The 22,145-nt window shown below is 38.0% G+C and overlaps 1 protein-coding gene across 1 annotated transcript in view; it reads left to right on the top strand.

Moving 5' to 3' along the window:
* Positions 1 to 18,993, top strand: part of slc17a7a (solute carrier family 17 member 7a) — a 30,829-nt gene extending 11,836 nt beyond the window's left edge. The window contains exons 2-13 of the mRNA XM_036590349.1: positions 3,469 to 3,721; positions 7,684 to 7,802; positions 7,931 to 8,045; positions 9,460 to 9,547; positions 10,455 to 10,541; positions 11,948 to 12,090; positions 13,590 to 13,739; positions 14,661 to 14,793; positions 15,442 to 15,552; positions 16,902 to 17,029; positions 17,629 to 17,698; positions 18,172 to 18,993. Of these exons, the coding sequence (XP_036446242.1) occupies positions 3,469 to 3,721; positions 7,684 to 7,802; positions 7,931 to 8,045; positions 9,460 to 9,547; positions 10,455 to 10,541; positions 11,948 to 12,090; positions 13,590 to 13,739; positions 14,661 to 14,793; positions 15,442 to 15,552; positions 16,902 to 17,029; positions 17,629 to 17,698; positions 18,172 to 18,461 (1,687 nt within the window). The 3' untranslated portion in view covers positions 18,462 to 18,993. The remainder of the gene's footprint in view (positions 1 to 3,468; positions 3,722 to 7,683; positions 7,803 to 7,930; positions 8,046 to 9,459; positions 9,548 to 10,454; positions 10,542 to 11,947; positions 12,091 to 13,589; positions 13,740 to 14,660; positions 14,794 to 15,441; positions 15,553 to 16,901; positions 17,030 to 17,628; positions 17,699 to 18,171) is intronic.
* Positions 18,994 to 22,145: the final 3,152 nt, after the last annotated feature.

Below are 22,145 nucleotides of genomic sequence, written 5' to 3'. Positions count from 1 at the left end.
GTAATAGCCTGGCAACACCTTAGCAGTCACTTAAAATAACAAAACACCAGCCTAGAAACACCTTCGCAACCACCTGGAATAACATAGCAATGGCCTAACAACACCTCAGCAACTACCTGGGATAACATAGCAATGGCCTAACAACACCTCAGCAACTACCTAGGATTGTTGCATGTTTTTATTCCAGTCAAGGAGAAGCACACCTGATTCCACTCATTCAATAACTCTCAGTCCTCAAACAATTAATTAGTTTTGAGATGTGCTCTTGCATTGTTGGAACACACCGGCCCTTTGCGATTAGTGACTCCTGGGGCCAGTCCCACAAAGCACATAAAGGGTTCCTGATAAAGTTTTAGCTTCACAAAAACAAATACTTGACTGACACCACAGATGCGACAAAGGAAAAAGTTTACCTGAAAGGGAGCTAAGGGGTCCCACCTGTGTCAGAAGACTGTCCCATATTGGTCAGAAGCTCAGCCCTGGTTGCTCCAAGAGCTGTTTATGATCTGTAATCTTGCCATGATGCAGGTTAGGCATGCAGCATAAGTTGTCATGGTGATATAGCCTGCTAAAAAAGGTTTCACTGTTGTGAAGCAGAAAACCAGGGTTTGAAAGAAATAGGCTTAAAGTTAGCTGCCTAGAAAGAAATTCCTGGTTTGTGAGGAATGCTCCAGGTGTAGGTGCTCTGATTACTGTCTCACACTGCTTTGTCGTAGGTTTTTATGTGACCTAAAGAAACTGCTTACTCATTTTTCTCTGCTGCCCACAGAGCATCCATAGTGGTTGGATTTTTCCTCTCCATGCATTTCCCAACATAGTCTCTCTTTGACCTAAGCTGGGCAGTCCTAATCTTGGGTCATGCATATGTAAGCAATACCCTCACCAGTCACAAGGTTGATGCATTTTGACATATGCACAAAACTTTAACTCCCCCTACAGTCTCTCTATTCAGTCAAGATCAGAAAGTGCAAATTGTGAGAAAAAAAACCCCGTAGAAAGCTTATCTGAGCTTTGAAGCTAGTTCATCTGTCTGTCCATGCATTCAGCTATCCTTTCATTTCGTCCTCAGTCCATTTTTTCAAATCCAACAGTAATGTAAATAAGAACCTTCTTTAACATGTTTCCACATTAAAGTTGGATAATGTTTTCAGTGAGATCACATAAGAATGTCAATAACACCACCTGAATATGTAGAGTCATTCATTCTTCCCCCATTTCAATTGTGCTGTTGTGTTTAGTTCTGTATGAACAGTGTAATGGGCTGGGAGTGTTGAATGAGAGCTGTCAATCACACATAGTCATCAGACCATGCCCAGACAGGTGTTAGATAGGTCTAGTCTAATATAAACATTTATGCTACACAAGATTAACAGGGACTTTATTGGAACAGAAATTATTCTATTCTGATTTTGAACAGAACAGATTTTGTGGCATGAAGCACAGAAATACTGTGTGGTGTCATTTATCTGATTTACAGTCAGATAAACATTTACACCTGATGTACGATTATTTTGCGTGCCCCATAGTTACCTGCACATTGACTTGTGTGTGTGTGTTTGTGTGTGTGTGTGTGTGTGTGTGAGAGAGAGAGAGAGAGAGAGAGAGAGAAAGAGTGTGTGTGTGTGTGTGTTTGTGTGTGTATGTGTGTGTGTGTGTGTGTGTGTGTGTGTGGTGGGGCAGGTTGCAGTACCCAGATGGTCTCTCTTCAGGTCTCTGCTTAACGCCCATGTTCTGATATCCACTGAGACACCCCCTCACCTTCTTCTCATTCTCTCTCTCTCTCTCTCTCTCTCTCTCTCTCTCTCTCTCTCTCTCTCTCTCTCTTTCTCTCTCTCTCCCTCTCTCTCTCTCTCTCTCTCTCTCTTTCTCTTTCTCTCTCTGTGTTTCTATCTCTCTCTTTCTGTCTGATGTACATCTCACACTCTTCCTTTCTCTCTGTCTATCTCTCTATCTGTCTATTTCTCTCTCTTTCTTTCTTTATCTTTCTCTTATTTTTCTCTCTTTCTATCAATCTCTCACTCTCCCTTTCCCTCTACTGTCTTTCTATCTATCTCTCTCTCTCTCTCTCTCTCTCTCTCTCTCTCTCTCTCTCTGTCTGTCTCTCTCTATCTCTCTCTCTCATGCAGGTGTGCTAGGTGTGTGTGTAATGTAGCTCATGTATGTGTACTTTAAAAGCAGCAGGCAGACTGTTATTAAACAGGAGAAATCCTGTTTAACCTACATGATGTGAAGTGCAAACCTAAAGTTATGTTCTTTTGAAATTTGAACTTTGCTCACTGTTACTTTTGAAGTCAGCAGACGTACAATACTTGCAGAGCTATTGCTAATCTAACACCTTTTTTTGCGAACATTTTTCTCATTTTTTGCAACACTTCATGTTTCATGTTCATCCCAGTGTCCTTGGTGAACGTTCTCGCTATAAAACGCAGGTTTTGCCTAAATAATGATCTGACACTTTTCTTTTCCAAACTATTACACATTGATATTCTTTTTGAATTAAACGGCTAAAAGGAGTGCTGATGAATGCTGACATTACAACAAGGTGGGCAAAATAGGTGGGCTTTGGCATTATTCCCAAAATAGCATTGTCAGGACGACTGTCACAAATGTACATGTGAGGTATTGTTTTCCTCTGGCTAGTCCTTTATATTGTACTCATCATAAATAGACCAAGAAAGAACTCATTTATATTAAAAACAATTTTGAAAATAGTAAGTAAGTAAGTAAATAAATAAAAATCCCTTCCAAAAACATAGAAAGACAAAGTGCTGCACTACTATAGTAAAATTAAATGCTATCATTTTTCTCCATGCTCTATCATTTATCATTTGTTTAGTGTGGGTGTCAGACGTTTGTGTCTCAGTTTCAGTTTGCACTGGAGTTATGAAACTAATGTAACTAATGAACAATGAAAGTCCATTGACCATGAAGTCTATTTGTGTATAAAGTACACATCAAAATCATTACACATGACTCAAACTATGTTGAGTTTTTCAGTAAGCTAAAATAGACTTATGTGGTTTGACACTGTATGGTACACGGTTTTCTAAAGTATGTTGCACAATCTCAACTGTTTTTACCTGAAAAAATGTTTTCTCATGCCTTAACAAGATATCAGTTGATTGGATAAATACTTTAACTTCTTATACCACAAGATTCCATATTTCTCCTAACTTACACATCATCCCTGTTTCTCTACTTTGTTGTTTTTATTTATTTATTTTTGAATGCCAGTTGGCCTTTAAACTGTGTGAGAAATTCATAAGGAACAGGCCGGTAGAAATGCTCCAAAGTTACTTGGAGTAAATCTGACATTAAAAGTTAATAATGTTTTTTTCTCCTGTAAAGTTACTGTGTTGGAGGTACAATGTGTTGTCCTAAGATGCAGTTTTGACATATTCATTTATGAATAATTTAAGGACCTTTCTGTGTTAAGATCATTTGAAAATGCTCTCCTTCTTCCTCCAGAATCCTTGAGAAGCGTCAGGAGAATGGAGAGACCATCGAGCTGTCGGCAGAGGGCAGGCCAGAGTTGGTGGAGGAGAAGGAGCTGCCCATCGTGGACTGCACATGCTTTGGCCTGCCGCGCCGTTACATCATCGCTATGCTCTCCGGCCTGGGCTTCTGCATCTCTTTCGGCATCCGCTGCAACCTGGGTGTGGCCATCGTCAGTATGGTCAATGAGCACACTGTTTTTAAAGGAAAGAAGCCCATCATAGAGGTGAGTGGGGTACGAACAAAGAGCCATGAGAAACAAACTTTAACTGATTTTATAAACATAAGAAAGCCAGAAATGCACACGTTCATTGCTCATTGTGCAGTACAAGTGTAGTAATTTAAGTGCCTAGTTTAACTTACCTGACTTACCTTATGCCTAAGCTGCAGGCTTAAAACAGCCTGTTTTAAATTTCTGTGATGTCACGAAAACCAACACATTTACATATATCCACCTATTCAACCTCCCGCAGTTTGGCTCCACTCATACATGTTGAAGTTATAAGCTATATATCTGTATATATGCCCTTTAAGGAAACCAAAATGATTAAAGAGTCCATATATTTAAAATAACAACCTACAGTTTAATGTAGTCTATACACACTGTTATATAATGTTCACTCCACAGTCCATACAGTCCAGATATGCAAACTAAAGTGCAAAAAATGTCAATAACATGTTTGCAGAGCCGTCAGCAGTTTCAATCCAGCATTTTCACTGCAGCGTTTCAAGCCAGCGGCATTCAGCACATGCGTTTTGCGTTAATCATCATTTCAGACGTTTTATGTGAGTTTTCAGTAAATTTGTGATGAATTTGCATTGGGCTAACATTATAAGCTAAAACAAAATTTGGTTTAAATGCAAATAGAGATTCACAGGCTAAATATTACACAAACTACAGCTTTTGTGGCCTGGGTAAACTAATGGGTTATGTAGGCATATAGATCAATTAACTTACATTAATATGGGAGTTTTATGTGTACACTTACATGTGCAGGAATAAAACTTTACCTTAAGCAGCTTAAACTGAGCATTATATTAATCTTTAGGCTAAAACAAACTTTAGTTTTTAAACATAACCCTGCTGAAAAACCCCATAGAAACCAATAAGTGTTTCTTTTGGTTTCTTATGGTTTTGTAATGTGTTTTGGCTTATGGTTTAAACAGTTACCAGTGGTTGATTCATATACTGGCAACGGTATCCTGAATGGTAATATGCATGGCGACACATATAACCAGCACAAACAGTCTTTGGAAGAGGCACAATACAGGGCACCCGATCAGAACAGAGGTCATATGCAAGTATCAGTCTTAATAAAAAGATACCGGAAAATTGTAATGCAAAAATGAATTAAGAATGAATTTTGCACAAAAACCCAAACAAACTTAGTAAGTGGACCTCAGGGAAAATACAATACAAAAGAAATTGTGGGCTCTTTAAATCTGTGAATATGGTATGAAATATATCTACCAGTTGTATTTGGAGCTGACTACTTGTATATTTGGCTTCATGCCTACACTCTCAAAATGCTAAAACCAAAATCAATTGGTCAGAAGGAACATCCTGCTCTGCCACTGGCTGCAGGTTTTGGCACGTGTCTCGTCCCAGTGTGACCTGTCAAGAGGGATCAGCTTTGGTTAATTCCTGGTACTGTTGCGGCATGCACGGCACCCAGCAAAGCACATATTGTGCCAAAATATTTTGTGGTGATCATGCATCAGCTAAGGAAAAAAGCAAGATGTTTTGATACAAATATTTTCAGGCTACTTTGGTCTCCTGTGGCACTTTACTGTATATTCACACTTCACCACATGTACTAGTTCACTGCCCTGAGTTCCAGGACAATGAACTGTAGGGTTTTGATCTCTGGCAAAGACAGATTTTATATTCTGCTATTAGTAGGTATGAGTGAGATGGCTATTATAACGGTTTTGTAGTTTCGCCTAGTTCATTGTTGTAACTTGTAGAGTTACCTTGTTGTTTAGGTTCACAAGTTAGTTGGTAGCTTGATTTGGTTAATTCAGTAGAAAATCTGATTTCCAGTAAACCAGTTTACAGTTTGTATAGTGCTACCAATTTACACATTCATGGCTTTGTTCTTGTAGCCTAAGTCTTTACATTCTCTCCAGGGGTTTGGAGGATTGACTTTTTTTCTCCTATTTACAGGCTTCAGCCTGACAGTGACCACCAACTCACACTAACTAAATTCACTCCCTGACACAGAGCAACACATTAAAAAACACATATTACATACTGATGAACAACAACACAAACAATATACCACATACTGACGAAGCCAATAGTGAGTGGCTACAGTATATTTTTGTTCATTGTACACCTGGAAGATCCAATAACATCCCAGTTTTGGCTTTTTGGCAAAGGCAATCAGATTTTCATTTTAAATTCTCCTGGTACTATATGGAGTCCAAGATAACATGGTTCCCAAGGCCTTTAAAGGAAAAACAGCACCAAACCATCAAAGATCCTCCACTGTACCTAACCCCTAAAAATCCCGGGCTTATTACATACTAAGGCTTATTATTCAGTAACTACAGGGACTTAAATCTAAACTGGCCAAGCTGTTCTTAGCTTATGTGTGTGATAAAATGTTGGGCTTGCTGGTTGGCCATTTAAGGGGTTAACAGTGGGGATTAGGTTTTTTTTCTCTAGAACTATCCTTCTTTTTATGCCCAACCCACACTGAATGTTGCCAAAAACCCTACTTTTGTCTCATCTGGCCACGGATTAAACTTTCAGCCATGGTGTTGCCCTAACAGTTGATGTGGAATTTTTCAGGCTAGGTAATTTTTTAGCCATTGTGATTTTGATTCTCATTTTGAGTGTATATTCTCTAGACTTCTACATGTTGATGAATACTAACAGGATTTGGCCCCTGTGTCACTTTGTATTTATACCCCAGTCAAACGGCCAGTCTTGGCTGACTGCCTAAGCATTCGTGGACTCTCAGGTGGTGTTTTAAAAAGTATTATATAAATAGAAACATGCTTCAGTTACAATTTTGTTAGAATTTCTGTAGGTATCAATAACTGTTACGCATATGTTTTGTTAAGAAATATATTTTTGACAAGGATTTTAGTTTTCTGAGACTAAACATACATCAAGTAAAGTTTCTTTCTCTGTTATTTTCAGTGTAAGATTTTTTCATTGCTGTTTTTTACCCTTCTCTACCAAGGATGGCAATAATTATGGAGCCAGCTGTATGTTCTGTTTGTTTATTTTTCTGCCTGGCCTTTCATGTCCACTGCCATCAAATTTTTGGTGTGATCTCATGCAACTGCTTAAATGTATGAGACGAGCTCTCTGATTGGCTGAGAAGATTCTAATTGATCACCATGCTCTCCTATGTCTTTTCCACATCACCCAAGCACCTTATGCTTTATGCACTGCTGCACCAGCAGCTCTGTGAGCTTTGAGTAAAAGTGGTAAATAACATGTTTTATAACCTTTTTTTTTGTTTTTTTAATTGAGTCAGTCTTTTGCAGCGTTTAACGTAGTCCGTCAAAAGCAATGTTCTATGAGTAAATGAAAAAAGAATAACATTCTTCAAAGTCAAAAGGAAGTAGCATTTTTAGTATTTCAAAATAGAACTACTTACTTTTACTTTAGTAGGTTCCTAGATGAATATCTGTGCACTGCTCTCTCTGGATTAGCCTCAGTCATGATTTTGATATTGGCATGAAGCCTAAACCAGTTTGTATTACATTGTATTGTAAAACTGCTCACAGTGCAGGAACAGTTACTGTATGGTTGGATTTCAAAAGAATATTCCACCACTGACAGTTAAGTGTCATTAAAAATTTAAAATATTTTTCTCTCTCTTACACTCTTCACTCTGTCTCTCTCTCTCTCTCTTTCTCTTTCTTTCTGTTTTCTCATTCCTTTTCTCTCTTTCTTGACTTTTTCTTCATCCCTCTCTTTCTCTCTCTCTGTCTGTCTCCTTTTTTTCTTTATCTCTTTGACTATCTCCCCTCTCTCTCTCTCTCTCTCTCTCTCTCTCTCTCTCTCTCTCTCTTTTTCTGTCTTTGACTCTCTCTCTCTCTCTCTCTCTCTCTCTCTCTTTCTCTCTTTTTGTTTTTGTCACTCTCTTTCCTTTTGACTCTCTCTTTTTCTCTTTGACTCTCTCTCTCTCTCTCTCCCTCCCTCTCTCTCTCTCTCTCTCTCTCTAGGCTGCTCAATTCACGTGGGATCCAGAGACAGTGGGGATGATCCATGGCTCGTTTTTTTGGGGTTACATTGTCACGCAGATCCCCGGAGGATTCATCTGTCAGAAATTTGCTGCCAACAGGTTCTTAGTTTCTCCTCATATTGTTTTTTTGTTTATTGATTGGGAAGATCTGATGTGTATCACTGTTTTCTTGTGTATACTGTTGTAAATGTGTGTTCTGAAACAGTTTGTGTTCCTTTTTGTCTCAGAGTGTTTGGCTTTGCGATTGTGGCCACGTCCGTCCTGAACATGCTGATACCGGCCGCGGCACGAGTCCACTATGGATGTGTCATTATGATCAGGATATGCCAGGGTCTTGTGGAGGTACGCCATCTGTGCTTTGTGTGTGTGTTTGTGTGTGTAAATGTGTTCACTTCACTGCATTTGTAAAGTTTCATTAGGCGCTAAAATGATTTGCACAAATTGCCATTTTTCCTTTTTTGAGCTTTGTTGGTGTTTATCTGTTTGTACATTATTATCAAGCAGTACAGCAGAAATCTTTTTTTTTCCAATCGCTGTTAAGCTGCTTTGTAGTGATCTTCACTGTAAAAAATCCTGCACAAATTTCATTGAATTAAATGCCCATAATTCTAGAATTTAGCACCATCCCATAAAAATACTGTACAAAAGTCAGAGACCACCCTGCAGTTATTTAATTGCCAGCCAAAGCATTAGGTACCATTAACTAATTCATTTTCCAAGAGACATTTCTAAAGAAAGTGGATATAGAAGGGGGTAAATGAAAAATAAGAATTTTGCAAATCTGAAATAAAAAAAAATGAATAGAGGTTATAGATAAAATTTGACTCCTAACAACTGTGCTAGACCTGATAGACCATCAATACTGTCACCATCAGATAAACAGTACTTGAAGCTTTCATCTTTGAGAGAGAGGAGAACATCAAGAAAAAATCCACAGGTGTTTCTGTATCCTTCCACTGTGAGAAGACAACTCAACACTATGAGTCTGAAAGGATGTGCAGCTATAAAGAAGCTGTTACTGCGAAAAGGAACAGAGAAAAAAAGAAAAAAAAAATTCAGATCAAACAAAGAAGCTGCTGGTGTTCCCCCAGAGTCCAGACAGACAGATAGATAGACAGACAGACAGACAGACAGACAGACAGACAGACAGATAGATAGATAGATAGATAGATAGATAGATAGATAGATAGAATTTTATTGATCCTGGAGGAAAATTGCAGTATTACAGTAGCAAGACATATAGTTGCACATAAACTTATAAACAGACATAAATTAGGCAGAAATAAAAAAGACATAAGTCAAAGTATGAGAGAGTAGGAATAGAAGTATATCTATTTGCATATTTACTTAGCATAAGGACAGATTTGTTGTATTTACATGAGACCAGATATTGCACCAAGTGGTATTAAGTAGTTACAACACAATGAGTATAAACATGACTAGGAATAGCAACAGTACGTACAGTCTAAATGTGCAGTAAGAGTGACATTACAGTCGTGTCATCGCATCATCATTGAATTTGTTGAATTTGACTACTTGGATCATGAGAAGCAGAAAATGCAACCAACTTCTAACACTGAAAGCAAGTCTCCTGAAAATAATGGAAGCTGTAATAAAGGCAAAAATTGGACACACAACCCTGAGACGCTGCATCAGTTTGGGCCATAATGTTTCATTCTCTTTGTTTATCATTTGCCTTATATTTGAGATGCTTATGGTCATAATGCATTTCCTCCTCTTATTGCCACACCCACAGGGCGTGTCATATCCTGCATGCCATGGTATCTGGGCCAAATGGGCTCCGCCTCTCGAGAGAAGCCGATTGGCCACGACAGCTTTCTGTGGTGAGACACCAACCAATGACAATACACTTTTTACAAAGATGATATTTCAAGGGTTCTAGTAAAGACAATGGTTGTTTGTAGAACCATGATTACTCAAATAATCATTTGCATGCTTAAAGGGTTCTTTGCATGGTATAAATGGTTCTTCAGACTGATGGAGAATGTGCTGTATGTGGGTCTATATAGAGCTTTTTTGAAAAGGGTTCTATGCAGCACCAAAAAGGGTTTTTCTGTTGTTATAATGAAAAGCATGTCACAATAGAAGAACCCTTTTTGGTGCTCTATAGTGTCAGCATGCAAATAGTTCTTTGAGTATTCATGGTTCTATATAGAACTATTGTCTTTACTAAGGAACCCCTGGGGAACCATCTTTTTTAAGAGTGTAAATCATGTCATATCATATGTGATTATTATACTTTACTTATGTTCTAAACTTAACAAAGTGCATGTAAGTTTAGAGGCTGTAGGCTGTGCAGTGGGCCATGATGTTGACTGTGTGAAAAGTTCCACAGTCGCAGAGTAAGCAAGAGATTTTGGATACAATAAATGACTTTCAGACAAGTCATGAGTGGACACTGCTTAGGCTACTTTACTGCCTTATTTAGTTTCCCTGTTTGGAAGGACACAAAATGAAGGAGCTATTAAAATTATGGCAACACTTATTTCTAATGCAAATTGGGTCTTTATATTAAAGTATACATGAGCTTTGCTGGATCTGGTTGGTCACATTACTGGATCATTATACCATTTTTACATTGCCAGTCTTTCTTTTTTTTACATTCTAATAAAAAGTCATTTAAAAAGACTTTAACATTGATTTTATGTGTCAAGTGATTTATTTCCAAAGTGGGCTTCATTAAAGTGTTAATGATGCTGCGTGTGTTTTGTGGATCTTTGTCTGATTTAGGGTCGTATGCTGGAGCTGTGGTGGCCATGCCTTTAGCTGGAGTGTTAGTGCAGTATACTGGATGGTATTCTGTGTTTTATGTATACGGTAAGTGACAAATACATGCAGACACAACAAACATTTATTTATCTTATAGCCAACTCTGTTCTGCACCGATAGGACATTTAAAGGGATTTTTGTAAATGACTTTAATAAAGCAAAACAGCCATTATTATAATAAGTCTCTTTACCCTTCAATGTAAAGGAATGGTTTGGCACAGATCAGATTTACGTAATGTTTTCTGTTAATACATGTTCAAACCTTCTCTCGACCTGCTAAAACCCAAGTCTGACTCCACTGCAGAATCTGACATTCCTTCGTGTGCAAGGAGACACATAGACTCATATATACTCTTTCCTGATTTCTGTTGTTTTTACTTATAAACATTTCTCCAGTTTAAAAAATTCAGCAATGATTCATAAACATAAATCACTAATGTAATCTATAGCACTGTTATGCCTCTGTGGCGTGTGTGCACAAGAAGGAAGTCAAATTCGGTGCAACATCTAAAGTAGCTGACTGCAGCGTTCAGCTATACATGTAAAGTTTTGTTTACTTTTATAGTTCACAGTTCATGTATTGTGCTCTGATTGAGTCTGCACAGCCTTAATGAAGACCTAGATGTGGTTTGAGCAGGTTGAGAGAAGTTTTGTGGATGTATTTATGGAAAAAATTTGGGTGACTATTGACTTGTAGTGTTTGTTAGCAACCTTAGCCTTAGAGCTCCAGTATTAAACTGAAGAAGCTAAATTTGGACATCAAACGTGTCTTGGCTAATTCATTATATTTGAAGTAAGTGAAAACTTGTGTCAATTTGATTTCTATTTTTTTTATTTTTTATTTTTTTTGCTGAACTACTATATATTACCATGCCTTTAGAATTTAAATATGTAAATGACCTCTTTCTGATGGACTGCCTTGCATTGTGAAGAATTCAAAAAACTGCCTGGGCTAAAATGTACAGAACAAATTGTTAACCTTGGACTCAAATCATCTGGGACATTGGAAAAAATAACACTCCTTTTGGATATCTGGGTCCTTCGGAAGGCTGCAATAATATATTTGCTTCCTGACACTCAGGAATAGCACAACATTCAATCATTTTCCTTATATATTCTATTCCAACACCTCAGCAGCCTGTCTGCAGTAACAACACTACACATCACTTCAACGTGAATGGATAAGGCATTTAATTCTGTTATTCACAAAATGCAAGAATCTTTTAAGATTCCTTTACATGGGCGCTTTAAATTGAATTTTGAGAAACTGATGCACATTTAATACACAAGCCAGTGATCGCAAACATTAGATGAGGTAGAATTTGCTGCCTTTGAATGTGGGGTGCACAGCCAATCAGACTGACCCCACCAGGTAAGGCTGTGCTGTGGAACGTATGACACCTGTGCTCCCTCTTTTTTATCATCTGTCTCCTCTTCTGCTGTCTCTCTCTCAGGTAGTTTTGGGATATTATGGTACCTCTTCTGGATCTTGGTGTCCTACGAGAGTCCAGCTGTCCATCCTACCATCACCCCAGAGGAAAGAAAATACATTGAGGATGCAATCGGTGAAACAGCAGGACTGGTCAATCCTCTTCAGGTGTACATTTGAGTTCTTTATTTAGGTCCATGATTTAGAATCACTGGGCCTCAAGAAAACAATATCTACTTAAGTTATTTCTTAAATTTGTATTTGAGAAAGTCCTAAGAAAAAGTCTACATCAGATTCAGAATGGTTTGCACCTTTGTGCTCTTTAATGGGGGTGGATTTTGTTCTTACCTAAAAACAAATCCCAAATAAGAAAACACTGGGGAATGTCAGAATCGTTGTGAAAACTGCATAAGTGGGTGGAATGGAATTAAAAAAAAATCTTTTTTCTAAATGTGGCAACTTGCACCTTCACACACTCAGACACAAATACTGCCCATGCTGCCACTCAATGATATACTGATTGTGATAATTAGAGCTAGGCCTTCAGTTCAAGCCATAAACGACAAAATAAAAAAAATAATAAAAACAGAAAAAAAATCTCTATGGTAAAGCTCATTTCTGCTTGCACCCCTGTGGGGTTTTCTGTAGTATGTTAGTGCCAAGCTAACACAGATACACATTAACATTTTTTTGACCATTCTTGATTAAACACAAACTTTTAAAGCTTACAGAAAACATTCCACATGTTTTATTTTAAGCTTGTAACATACAATAATATATTTTACCTTGTATGTGACAGTTTTACAGTGAAACATTTGGTAAAGAACACTGGCATTAAGCTGTTGCTGTTTTCCATTTCTACTTTCTACATTCAACTGACTGAAACTTGCACCACATATTTACTGTCAGTGACTTTTAGGAGGCCTAGATTGATAGTTTTCTCATGAAATTGATTCCTCTCACAAAGTTGATTCCACTATCATGTCCTAATTATGTTAGTGGTTAATCTGATGCATTAAGACTTAAGTACAGCTCCTGAAGTCCATTACATTTCTTGACAAATGGATCATTAGAAATGGTCTAAACTTACTTTTGAGCATTTTTAAGTGAAATTAAGAGGTTTTTTTTTGGTCTCACTTTTTTGGATAGCACTCAGCTGATTATCTGCAGATGTTCAAATTATTTTGAATAACCTCTCTAGTGTAAGTCAGTTGATTCTCAACAGTGTTAAGGTTAAAGTCAAGATTAACACCAGAGTTAGGCTTAGGAGAGGGTGATGATTAAGTTTAGGTTTTGGGTTGAGTTTAAAGTTAAGGTTAGGGTTAGACTGAAGTTTTGGGTTAGGGAAAATTATGGTAGATAAATTAGTTAAATGCCAGAAAAGCATCCATGAAGCATCTACAGTGGGCTATTCAAGTAAAGTGATACCTTTATTTCTGCCGCCATAAAGTTACTGCTTTGTATAAATGAGGTTTTTATATGACAGCACTGGTATATTTATACAGAGAAATTTTCATTCTCCTTCCATCACACCCTGGCACACATTCAGGGTGTACGTTTGCATTCTCTCTCCTCATTTCTCCTCTCTCGTTTTGCTGCTGCTGTAATATGCTGTGCTGTGTGTGTGAAAGGGAGACCGAGACCTCTGTGTTTTCCATTCTCTGCAGAAATTTAAGACACCCTGGCGTCATTTCTTCACTTCAATGCCGGTGTATGCCATCATCGTGGCTAACTTCTGCAGGAGCTGGACCTTCTACCTGCTCCTCATCAGCCAGCCTGCGTACTTCGAGGAGGTGTTTGGCTTCGAAATCAGCAAGGTGAAACTCATACCTGCTCACACACACATAGAGCACAGTTTTAACTTGTATGGCACATGCAGATATGCAAGGACAGAGACATACGCAGTTGCAATCAAAAGTAGTGGCTTGTTCACTCAGTCTTAAGCCCTGTTTGGATTGGATTAGTTTTTTTTGGGAGTATATAGTGTCAAATTTGTGTGTTGTGTTTTATATTATCAGAATTTAACATTAGATCTTTAAGGAACTGACAATAACATAAAATCATCAAGGAGCACATGTAGAAGAGGAAATTTCCCCTGAACTCATGTACAATAAATCCGAATCTGAATGGGGTTTAATTCAACCAAAAGGTCTGATTTTCAAATTACAGTCAAATAACTACCTCCTCCCCTGTAAAGGCTAATATATAAATAACATAGCTTTCATTTTGCTATATAGGATATATATATTGATATTGACAGTGTTTTTTAAACAGTGCATGGCATAAGCATGTTCAAATGGCCAGTAGATCATAGTGTGCATCAAGCAGTGTGCAAAAGTCTTAGGCAGCCAAGATCTCTTTATCAGTAAGTGTGTTTTGCCAGTTAAACACTATAAAAATAAGAAAGAATGCAATTGAACATAAATACACTAAAACATAATTCATTTTTTAGTTTTCAAAAAAGTGATAAATGTCTCAAAGGATAATGCAGTTAGAAGAAATAGGTTTGGTTTCTGACTTTTCAGTGCACTACAGCCATTGCATGGATTTGTTAAACATGAATTTCCATCAGCAGCAGCCCTGATTTAAATTAATGAGGGACTAATTAGATAAACTAGGTAAGCTGGATGGTAACTGTAAATACTGAGCATTCTTAAGAAGAGCACTGGAAATTGGACTTGATTAATGATTTGTTTATATGTATTTATTCTCTCTCTCTCTCTCTTTCTCTCTCTCAGGTGGGGTTGGTGTCTGCACTTCCTCACCTAGTGATGACCATCATAGTGCCAGTGGGGGGGCAGCTGGCTGACTACCTGAGGTCACACAACCTAATGAGCACTACAAACGTCCGCAAACTCATGAACTGTGGAGGTGAGAAAGAGAGAGAGAGAGTAACAGAGAGAGAGAAAGAAGATACAGAGGATGTGTGTGTGTGTGTGTGTGTGTGTGTGTGTGTGTGTGTGTGTGTGTGTGTGTGTGTGTGTGTGTGTGTGTGTGTGTAGTGTCTGGTTTAGGTTTAGCAGCTGGGGCAATAATCACTGATGCATAATACAGTCATACGCGCACACTCGAACAGTAAATTGACACAGATGCATGTATGATTCAATAATATTTCACAGAGCAGCGAACAGGTACACACTGAACGTAAACTACAGAAATACAATACGCTCCAGTTTTGATGCTCAGGAGCGTGTCACCTGGACCCCCTGCACCATCCATCCAACTAATTTTAGGGATAGTTCAGTACCTCTTTAACTACAGCTTACATATTTCATGAAAAATGTTCATGTTTCATCATAGTTACAGAATCATTCATAGTACCTACTTAATAGTAACTTATAAGATGTATAACTAAATAATAAACCAATACAGCCATGAAGACCATAAACAGAGTTACAGTTAAAAGTAACACATGCAGACTTACAACTGCCACCAGTTTCATCTGAAAGCCTTGTGCTTCCAAATATGTTTATTACTCAAAATTAAGTGTACTGTGGTTGATGCATGTGTATTTTGCAGGATTCGGAATGGAGGCCACTCTGCTGCTGGTGGTGGGCTTCTCTCACACTAAAGGAGTGGCGATATCCTTCCTCGTATTAGCTGTTGGATTCAGTGGTTTCGCTATCTCAGGTTAGAACACACAACACAGGATACATACTACTCATAACATTAATCATACAACCCAGTTCAGCACATACACTGCCTGTCAGTGGTTAAGGGACACCGGGCTTTTAATTTTAGTTTAGTTTAGTTTTAATTTTAAGTTTTTAATAATTGGGCATGTTTGTTGGTTTGCAATATTTTATTTGATGTAATTCAGCAAATCACATTATTTAACCCTTTAAAATCCCAGGCTTATTACATACTAAGGCTTACTGTTTAGTAACTACAGGGACTTCCGTGCAAACTGGCTGAGATATTAAGTTATAAAAGTGTGTGATAAAACTTTAAGGGGTTAAAAGACATAATTCTTGTTTTCTCATGGTCTTTGATTGAATTGTAGTGACTTTTGCCTGCCTATGTGATTGTGCACCCACAGGGGAAGAGAAATAATATTCCGCAATAATTTTATGTTGCAATTCCCCCTCCCACAACACCCTCCTATCATTGAGCAAAGCACAAAGCTAACTCAGGGACCCTCCGTGATACCACTGTTCACTCAAAAATATGTCACAGAACTAAAGGAAAATGCAATATCATTTCCAGATTCCCTATGACATATTTTGCCATTTTCTTAGTAAAAACTGCAAAACTGAAGGGAAAACTGACAAAAATTCTACCTTGTGAATAATGCTAAACCCACACATTTTAACCCCTTTGTTGTGATGGTATTTAAACCACTTTTGGACCATAAGAGTGGCCCAATATCACACTAAATAGTGTGCCTTTAACAATAATCTGAAAAAGTAAAATCATTATTTAGGCAAAACCTGCACATCCGTGAAAGAAACTTGAAGTCTGAGTGTTACGAAAAATACCCAAAATATGACCAAATAGCTGTTTTAAGCTAACAACACCTTTGCATATGTATGTATGGCCTCAAACTTTTGATGGACAGAGCATAAGAGCACATGATGTACAGTATGTATATCACTGACATCATAGGACATACTGTAATGAAACCGTTACAGTCCTGGTTCAATTATTACTATTAAGTGCCAAGTTAATTCCGACTCCTATTGAACATATGGACAGTGCTCCCTAGAATATCCTGTCTTCTGTTTGGGTCTTTAGGCTTCTGAATAGTTTGTTTGTTATTCCTCTTATTGTATTTATGCATCTTGTAGTTGGTCATCCTCTTTCTCTTTATCTTCAAGTGTTCTAAGCATAGTGGTTTTTCCAATAAATGTCCAAAATAAGCTTCAGGTTGGTTTAGCTGGGCTTTGAATGCGAAGTGATGCTTGAGTTGGTCAAGGATCCATTTGTTTTTCATTACAACAATTTTTCCAAGAATGTCTCTCTCTTTCTGTTTGTGACAGGCTTTAATGTGAATCATCTGGACATAGCTCCACGTTATGCCAGCATCCTGATGGGCATTTCTAATGGAGTGGGCACTTTATCTGGCATGGTGTGCCCCTTAATAGTGGGAGCCATGACTAAACATAAGGTAAATGCTAATAATAACAGGCCCCCAACATGCTGACATGCTTGCGCTCATTCGTGCATCACTGCGTTTTGCTTCTGAAGAATTAGTCAACGCCACAAAGTTTTTCATATTATAGCTTGGATACGGCTATAACTTTATTTCTTTTTACCATCCTAAAAAAGGCAGCTGCCTTTTACATTGCGTGAAAATTGTTTGATAAGCGGACCAATAGAAACGACCCAAAATTACTTGGAAATCTTGTTACATTATTAAACATTATAGTTAATTTTTTTTTTTCCTTCTGCTATAAATTTACCATTTTGAAGATATGAGGTTTTGTTACAACAGTACTGATATACAGTGAAATGAAATAAATGAAGGGTGAACTTTACTGCACATTACTGCAGTTTACAGCTCTACAGCTGTATATATGTGGCATCAGTCCAGAATCCACATAATCACAGCATCAGTTGACCTGAAACTCCGCACCATCATCATACATTAGCGACTGTCCTGCACAGAGACCATTACTGTCACTTCTGTGACATCAGTCTGTACATTTGTGCAAGTACCATTACTGCTGCCGTAATTTCTATAATGTATGTTCTTTTTGTTTACAGACACGTGAAGAGTGGCAGTATGTCTTCCTCATTGCATCATTGGTGCACTATGGGGGTGTGGTCTTCTATGGTATGCCTCATAAACCTCAGTTACATGGGTTAACACACATTCACTGATGCAAAGTAAACAGCTTGCATGTTCTTTACCATATATGAGCAATGTTTTCCCAGATAAATTAAGAATACATATGTATATACATATATGTAGTTAGCACAATGCTAATCTGGTGGCTAAAAGCTTCCATTACTTGTTAGCTGTCCGGTAGCTAATAATTAATGGAAGCTTTTAGCCACCAGGTTAGCATTATGCTAACTGCACTAATATATATACATATTGCTTTTTTTTGGTGTATGGAAAGATATATTGAACCGAGACACCACTGTACTGTGTCAAACTGAATTCTGAATTCTGAATTCTGAATTTGTGTATCGTTACACCCCCTCTACAGTAGCCTAATTGCCTCAAAGGCTGATCATTCGGTGTAACATGAGAAAAACATGAGAAAAGTACTTTAGCATCTCCTTTTCACTCCTCTTTCTCAGGTATATTTGCGTCAGGAGAGAAACAGCCTTGGGCAGATGCTGAGGACACCAGCGAGGAGAAGTGTGGCATCCTGGGAGAAGACGAGCTCGCCAATGAGACAGAAGAGCTTTACAGGACGGGTGGGCAGTATGGCGCAATAAACCAACCCAATCCTGCAGGGCCTAACGGGGGCGAGGCTGGGGGTGGAGGGGGATGGGTCTCAGACTGGGACAAAACAGAAGAATATGTACAACCAGCGGGCAGAAATAGTTATCTTTATGGAGGAGAGGCAGACAGAGAGCTTACATAGTGGCAGAAATATATACTTAAAAGCAAGAGAGCATTAGTGTAGAAGTGAAAAGTATAATGTCATGCTGTCCGCAGTAAAATCTCCAGTGTAAAATGAACTTAAATTTAACATGATAGATTTTACTGTGAATAGACAATGAGGCTGTACTACTGCGATGAGTGAGTGAGTATGACTGTGTGTTTGTGAATGAGAATTGTTGAAAAGTTGTGTCAAACTGAGAAATGCTGTGCAGATACGTGAATGACTTACAGTGCTTGTGTGTGAGTTTGTCAGTGTGGACAATGACGGTGCTGTGTTTTAACTTCAGTGTTTTAGGCTTCCTGCCAAAATCGCTGTAATGCACTTAATATGAAGATGAATATCGGTTACTGAATGCATACATGTATGTGTATAGTACTGTGCAACAATCAAAGACCACGCTGCATTTATTTAGTTCTCTGTCAAAACAGAGTACAAGTTAACCATTTCCTATGTGATATTTCTGAGGAGATTAGATATAAGAACATAAGCAAGAGGAAAGTCAAAGGAAAAAGAACCAGATTTTCCAAAAATGGAGTTCAAAAAATTATTAAAAGATACAGAGAAAATCTGACTCCTAGACTTGGTAGACCACCAAAACTATCCCCATCAGATAAACAGCACTTAAAGCTTTCATCTTTGAGAGAGAGGAGAAAATCCACAGTTTCTGTCCATCCTTCCACTGTGAGAAGACAACTCAGTGTTATAAGTGTGAAAGGATGTGTGGCTTTAAAGAAACCCCTACTGAGAAAAGGAAATGGACAAAAATGAAGAAAATTTACAAAACAAACAAAGAAGCTGCTGGTGTTCTCAGAAGTGGACTGGCCACCCCAGAGTCCAGACCTCAACATCACTGAATGTGCTTGGGATTACTTGTAATGTTAGAAGCAGAAAATGTAACAAACTTCTAAGACTGAACTTTTGAGGTGTGGAAAAATATAAATGTCAATTCAGATTTCTTTGAAAAACTGAAAGCAAGTCTCCCAAAAACAATGGACGCTGAAAAAAGTATACGCAAATGTTGAGGCATCTGTTAAATTTTCTCTTAAATATATGTTAGAAAAAATTAAATAAACGAAAGGTGGTCTTTGACATTTGCACAGTACTGCATGTGTGTGTGTGTGTGTGTGTGTGTGTGTGTGTTTTCTTTGCTGTGCACAGTTCCTTGTGTTTCCATGCTTTATATGGTAAATGAGTGTTCATGTTATCAGATGGGTGAATGTGTAGCCTACATGATCAAAATTGGATGTGCTAATATTGTGTGTGTGTGTGTGTGTGTGTATGGGTGTGTGTGTGTGTGTGTGTGTGTGTGTGTGTGTGTGTGGGTGGGTTGGTGGGTGAGTGTGTGTGTGTGAATTATGCAATAACTGAAGTTTTGGAAAAAGACAAAGCCTGAAAGTCTCTCCATCCAGTAAATATATTCTCACTCATGACTACTATTCTCCATAATGAGTTTATGCATCCCACCACCATCTGTCCCTGTTCTCACTTCAGGATCTTCAGCCAGGCCAGTCCAGCCTTCTAAGCACAACGTTCTTTAGCACAAAGTTAACACGTTTTTTTAGCACAAAGCTAAACAACACTAGTCTAGTTCTCTGAACTCATTCCTCTTCTACAACTTCACAGTCACTCTTCAAAACCACATTTGGCGATTAAAAAGCATTAAAAGTCTGCACTCGCAAGCGTTCTGTTGCTGTTGTAAGAAAACCTTGCATCGCCAAAGCCTATATCATGAAGAGTGTGTAATGACTGTTTTGACTTCGATGACTTCAATAACACGAAGCCAGTTTGTTGAAGCTACATGTATAAAATGATTCTATTATGATGCTACTACTCCAGCTAGTAAACAGTTCCACAGATCTCAACTAATTACTAGGAAGCTATAAATAATGCAGAAATTATAGAGTCCAGAATGATAAACAACTCTAGCTGATTTAACTGAGAAAGCTTTGTAACATCCAGAATGAAAATCTAATAAAATTAACATCTGGAATGCCTTGTATTTGAGTGATTGTACAGATGTCATTTAAAGGGCCTCTATCATGAAAAACTGAAACATTGTTACATTTCCAAACATACATTTCACTCCCCAGTTCATACAGTCCACATATGGAAACTAAGCTGCAAACAACAGCCTGTTTCGAATTCCGTGTTTTAGTGATGTCATAAAAACCAATACATTTCCATATATCTGCCTATTCAAGTTTAGCTCTGCCCACTCATGCTGATGTAAGGAGTCTTTCAACTGAGACTGCCTTTTTCTATAAGGTACAATACAGGGCTGCCAATTAGAACATAGCTCATTTACATATATCACTCTTAAAGGCAGAGAAACAAAAACAGCCTGTTTAACTCTAAGGGATAAGGAGAGAGTGGAAAATGGCCATGTAAAAATTTATTAAGCATTTGTGGAACATAAACCCCCAACTAATGTCACAAAATATACTAGGATGTATTTCCTTCAAGCACAAAATGATGCTACATTTAATCTATTTTGATTTTCTGATGTCCTCACTTTAACATTCACGCCTCGTTTAGAGAGAGTTGATTCAGGGATCAGTTTGAACAGAAGAATCCCACCAGAACTGCAAATGAAGGCATTCTGGCCCCTTCAATTTGATGTTGTTTCTACTTTTTGTTGTTTTGTTTGTTCGTTTCTGTGCTCCTCTCCGAAAATTATTCTTTTTTTTTTCATAATGTCATGTGAAGAATATGTAAAAATAATAGTTAATCCTTTTTCTCTTTTTGGAAAAAAGAATGACAATATGTGGATGAACTGTACATGTGAGATTTCCCTGTGAAACATAAAACTGATGAAACATTAATCATGTGATTAGCGTTTTTGTCATTTTTACTGATGTCAGTTTTGATAGTATTTGTGGTGTAATTGTTCTAAAGAGTAATCCTAATGAAAGCACTGGCAGGTGCATCAGTACTGCACTTTCCATCTGATGACATTTATACTTCACTGCCTTTTTTCCCAACACGCCCCCTTTTCTTGCTTATCCCTCTTTTTCCATCTCCCTCATTCCCTCGCTCTCTCCACCCACTGAGGGCATCTGCTCTCCTCTAATCTTTGCCTAAAATCACCAAGATAATCCCTCCATCCATCTGTCCTTTGGGGCAGAGCGGTACAGTCAGCCCTGTTGTCCTGCACCGACATCTAGCGGTAAAGAAGAGCAAATGCAGGCAAAAGCCAAGTCGGCCAATCAGGACTGTCCATGTTTTTTCTAATTACCTAAACAAATGACCTTTTTTTGCATCATATGAGTTGGAATGTTTTTGGAACACGTTGGTGACTCATTAGTGTAGCCTGTTGTCACTGTAATCTCCAGTTTTCATTTCACTCGCCATTTCCACTTAATAATAACTCTTGTTGTGGAGTGCCTTGTTTTCATTTAAACGATGCTTTATTTCCATTTAATACATTTCAGTTGAATGTACCTGGCGGGTAAATAGCTCTTTTGTGTATTATGTAAACAAATACTATTTTCCTATATTTATATTAGTTAAATAAAGTGACCCAGATTTTTTTCACTTGGCCAGGGTCCTGCACAGTTTGTTGACATACCTGCTCTGGCACACCTGATTTAACTCAGCTTTTGCAGGAAAATAACCAAACTGTGCTGGTCTTCGGTCCTCCAGGACTGGATTCGCCCGTCCCAT

This window comes from Colossoma macropomum, unplaced genomic scaffold, assembly GCF_904425465.1.
Source record: "Colossoma macropomum unplaced genomic scaffold, Colossoma_macropomum, whole genome shotgun sequence".
NCBI lineage: Eukaryota > Metazoa > Chordata > Actinopteri > Characiformes > Serrasalmidae > Colossoma > Colossoma macropomum.
This window is presented reverse-complemented; position numbering and strand designations above follow the sequence as displayed.